This window comes from Rhinopithecus bieti, unplaced genomic scaffold, assembly GCF_001698545.2.
Source record: "Rhinopithecus bieti isolate Rb0 unplaced genomic scaffold, ASM169854v2 scaffold_40368, whole genome shotgun sequence".
NCBI lineage: Eukaryota > Metazoa > Chordata > Mammalia > Primates > Cercopithecidae > Rhinopithecus > Rhinopithecus bieti.
In genome coordinates this window covers 537,470-542,005 of record NW_016817546.1, presented here as the reverse complement: position 1 = coordinate 542,005, position 4,536 = coordinate 537,470, and the positions used below count along the sequence as shown (strand labels likewise).

The window sequence follows — 4,536 nt, the reverse complement described above, 5'->3', positions numbered from 1 at the left end:
CTGGGCTTAGGAAGAACGATGAGTGAATCCGTGTGAGCCAAGCAAAGTTCAAAGACCTGCCCAGTCTTCATTTCCAAACGATCTCATATCTGTGAGACTGTGGCAGGCAGAGTGACTCAGCCTGACCCCAGCCTCAGTAACAAACTCTGACAAGGACACGTCGGGAGAGGCTGCAGCTCTCAGAACTTGGAGCCATGGCCACCTGACCCCAAATGACACCCGATAAACAAGCATTTAGTGAACACCCACTGGAAGTGCTTACAAGGCACTAAGCTGAGCACCGTCAGGAGCCTTGATCTCAAAGGCTGCACCACCTCTGTGGTAGGTGACAGAAGGGAATGCTTTTCCCATGCAACGGCCTAGGAAAGAAATCCCAGAGACATTTAGGAACTGGCTTTAAGGTCATGATGACTGTGGCCAAGCGGAGACTAGACTTCAGATCTGATTTTCAGGGTCATACATCTCCCCACGAGGTGCACAAATGCCCAGAGACAGTGTGGCTTCCTAGCGTGAATTGTAAGTGGGAGCAGTGAACCTTCTGTTTACCTGCCACAGCTATCAACCAGCAGGCCCACGACCAATGACCCCAACAAGCCGCCCAGAGGAAACATGGAGACGGTGCAAGACCATAGAAGCAGCATGAGCTTCCCGTCCATGAATGTTGCATGTCGCTCAAAGTAGGTTTCGTTGTAAAATGACTTGAAGACCTGCAAAACATTGCCCCATCCACAGCTAGGAATATTGGGCAATTCACGAGAACGAGAAAGTGTTCTCAGTGGCCACTTGTCATTGTACAGAGAGGTTTTTCTGCTAACAACTGTAAGACACAGTTAAACCCGCTGATTCCCTACTATTATCTGAGAATCACAAAAGCTACTGTATGATGGGTTGAGATGAGAAACTAGGCTAAACAAAAAGATTGTCACAAATTCACTGTTAAAAAGTTTACTTTTGGCAGGACGCGGTGGCTCACGCCTGTAATCCCAGCACTTTGAGAGGCCAAGGTGGGCGAATCATGAAGTCAGGAGATCGAGACCACCATGGCAAACACGGTGAAACCCCGTTTCTACTAAAAATACAAAAAATTAGCGGGGCATGGTAGCGGGCGCCTGCAGTCCCAACTCCTTAGGCTGCTGAGGTAGGAGAATGGCGTGAACCTGGGAAGCGGAGCTTGCAGTGAGCCGAGATTGCAGCACTGCACTCCAGCCTGGGCGACAGAGCGAGACTCTGTCTCAAAAAAAAAAAGAAAAAAATTTACTTTTGGCTGGGAATGGTGGCTCACATCTGTAATCCTAGCACTTTGGGAGGCCGAGGCGGGAGGATTGCTTGAGGCCAAGAGTTCAAGATCAACCTAGTCAGCATAGGGAGACCCTGTCTCTATTAAAAAAATAGAAAAAAAAAAAAAGATTTAAATTTACTTTTAAGAGACTTACTCTGCCAGAGGCACCATAGGAAATATTCTTCTTCTTTTCTTTCTTTTTTTTCTTTTCTTTTTTTTTTTTTTTTGAGATGGAGTCTCGCTCTGTCACCCAGGCTAGAGTGCAATGGCGTGATCTTGGCTCACTGCAACCTCTGCCTCCCGGGTTCAGGTGATTCTCCTGCCTCAGCCTCCTGAGTAGCTGGGATTACAGACATCCGCCATCATACCCAGCTATTTTTTGCATTTTTAGTAGAGATGAGGTTTCACCATGTTGGCCAGGCTGGTCTTGAACTCCTGATTTCAGGTGATGAGGTGATCTATCTGCCTTGACCTCCCAAAGTGCTGGGATTGCAGATGTGAGCCACCACGCCCAGCCCAGGAAATATTTTTACTAATTGTGTGACTTCAGGCAAGTTATAGAACCTCCAGAAACCTTAATTTCCTCATCAGTTATGGAAATAAGATGTACCTTATACGGAATGTGTTAGCATCAAATGTGATTAAGTCGATGGTACATTGCTTGACTTAGAGGTTCCATCCATGGTAATAATTGTAAGTACACTAATATATGTATCTATATGTAATACACACGTAAATATAATACAGTGTATGTAGACATGCTAATATATGTATGCAAGCTTAAGCATATACACATACCAAGGTTAAGCCTGTGGTCAGTTCTCTGTCCCCATCTGAACTCATCAGCACAGGCTGTCCCTCCCTCCTTAACTCTCATCCTTTAGTAGACTTTGGGGACACTCTGCCCTCAGGTTCTTCCACACCTGACAAGGGCCCCTTCTCTTTTTCCTTTTCTCCCCTTTGCCCCAATCCCTAAATGCCACTGAGTTCAACCTTTGACCCCATTCTCTTTCCAATCAACAAGGGGCCTACCCAAGGTGAGGGCAGTGGGACCTGAGGCCCAAAAAGACTGTGCTGGGAATCCAGGTCCCCCAGCATCCCAACGTGCCTGGAAAGGATGACACTCCAGGGGGAAACACCTCCTGCCACACCCTGGTCTCCAGGGGTGGGCATCTAGGGTACTAGGACAAGATGGCTGCTCCCAAAGGCAAGATGGCGCCTCCTAGAGGCAACATGATGGCCTCCGTGGAGGAAGATGGTCGCTACCTTCCACCCACAACCGCAGTCAGTTGCTGTCCGGTCCACCTTGTGCCCACCTTGTGCGGAGTGTTGACCACAGCGAGGTTGTAGCCATACTGGAAGGCTGAGCCAAAGGCGGCGCTCAGTGTCGCCAGCAACAGCGTGGGCTGGAGCCGCTGTGGGAGACAAGTCCAAGGTCGGGACGCTGTGGGCTTGGGCCTCAGGAAGTGGAGTGGCTGGGCCTCCACCTCCCTCCAGCCCGGGCTGGAAGTGGGGGACGGGAGAGCCCAGGCTGTGCCCCAGAAAAGAGGAGGAGGTGGCGCAGAGCTGGGGCTTTTCAGGGCTGAGAGGCATGAGGTCTCTGCATGCATTCATTCCCTCCTTGAGGATGTATTTGAGCATCTCCTATGTGCCTGGCCTTGTGCTAGGCCCTGGAGGCCAAGTGTGAAGTAGGAGATGCTTTAGGAAAAAGGCCCAGCAAAGCACTGCCTTTAAGAAGCTCCCTTTCTAGTGAGGGGAGCCCACCCCATCTGAAAAAGACAAAGATGGTAATTCCAAATAGCTAGAATGCTGTGAGAATAATACAACAGGGTGATGGATGGGGTAGCAGCCTGTGGGGAATGAGGGACTGTGTTCAATAGGCTGGGCAGGGCAGGGAACCCTCTCTGAGCAGATGCCCTTTGAGCCGGAACCAGAGTGGATGAGAGGGAGCAGCCGCGTGAGCATCGTGGGGAAGAGCATCCCAGACAGACAGACTCACTGCTTGCCTCTGGCTCTAGAACAGGCCCTTAGGAAAACCCAGGCAATCCCCTGTGCTCAGGGCCAGGGCTGTCCATGATTGCCACAGCACCCAGGGCAGCTTGGAGGGGAACTGGCCTGAGGTCCAAAGTCTGAGGAGCAGGTGGGTGGGGTCTGTGACCATATCCTAGAGCCAAGGCCCTGGTGCATGCCCCCCCGCACTGCCCCCTCCACCCCCAACTCCTGTGCCACATGTCCTCACCCCAATCCTCACACTTAGCTCCCTGGCTGCCCACAGCCCATAGCTCTGCACACTCAGGAACAACCAGACTGAGAAGGGCAGGATTCGGGCATTCTTCAGAGGCCATCTCCCCTCGATCTTTAAGGGTGGGGGAAGTGGAGGGGAGCAGGGGTGGAAGGGAGAGAGGCATCTCCAGCACCATCCGCTCTCCCAGCAGTCACTAAGCCACTCTGGCCCGTGTCTGAGCCATGAGGTTTGAGCACAGCTGCTTCTCCACCTGGCACGCCCAGGCCTGGTTATCCTGCAGGAAAGGGAAGCACGCTACCCGCTCCTTGCTAAAAGCATTGCAGGGCCTTCACCTCCCTCCACAGGTCTGCACAGCTGGTGGGAGAGGGACAGTGACAGTTTCCTAGTCTTGGCACTTACCCTCTCCCTGGATGGAATGGGTGGAGGGGTTCCCGCCTCTTTGTTCTCCATCCTTGTTCAGGTGGGAGAACAGGTGGCTCTACCTTCCAAGTGACACCTGCTCTGTGCCAGCCACCTAAAGACCAGCGATTTCTCCCCTGGGCCTGCCTGGCTTTATGATCCTTTTGCTCTCTGGACCCTGCTGACTTTCCCCAGGAGCAAATTCTCCCTGGAAATGTTGATAAGACCTACGTTGCCAGTTCACAAATCATACACAGCATGAATTTCATCTTTGCACCCACCAAGCCCCAAACCGAAAGCTCCCCAGTTGCACCAAGGAGAGAGAAAAAACATTGCCTGACACTGGTCCATAGAAGTGAGGACTTTCAGAAACCCAGTGAAGCTGTGACCTGGATCTAGGATGCTGCTTCTGTGCATTTTTCCATGTATGCCTCTTTTTTTATGAGACAGAGTCTTGCTGTGTCGCCCAGGCTGGAGTGCAGTGGTGCAATCTCGGCTCACTGCAACCTCCGCCTCCTGGGCTCAAGCTATTCTCTTGCCTCAGCCTCCCGAGTAGCTAGGATTACAGGCATGTGCCACCACACCCAGCTTTTTTTTTTTTTTTTTTTTTTTT

General features: G+C 51.4%; 1 protein-coding gene across 1 annotated transcript in view; it reads right to left on the bottom strand.

Moving 5' to 3' along the window:
- The window catches only part of SLC2A7 (solute carrier family 2 member 7), a 28,977-nt gene extending 24,950 nt beyond the window's left edge, over positions 1-4,027 (bottom strand). The window contains exons 1-3 of the mRNA XM_017856008.1: positions 3,924-4,027; positions 2,596-2,694; positions 547-707 (exon numbers count right to left, since the gene is read on the bottom strand). Coding sequence (XP_017711497.1) covers positions 547-707; positions 2,596-2,694; positions 3,924-3,974 — 311 coding nt within the window. The 5' untranslated portion in view covers positions 3,975-4,027. The remainder of the gene's footprint in view (positions 1-546; positions 708-2,595; positions 2,695-3,923) is intronic.
- Between the last annotated feature and the right edge of the window lie 509 nt (positions 4,028-4,536).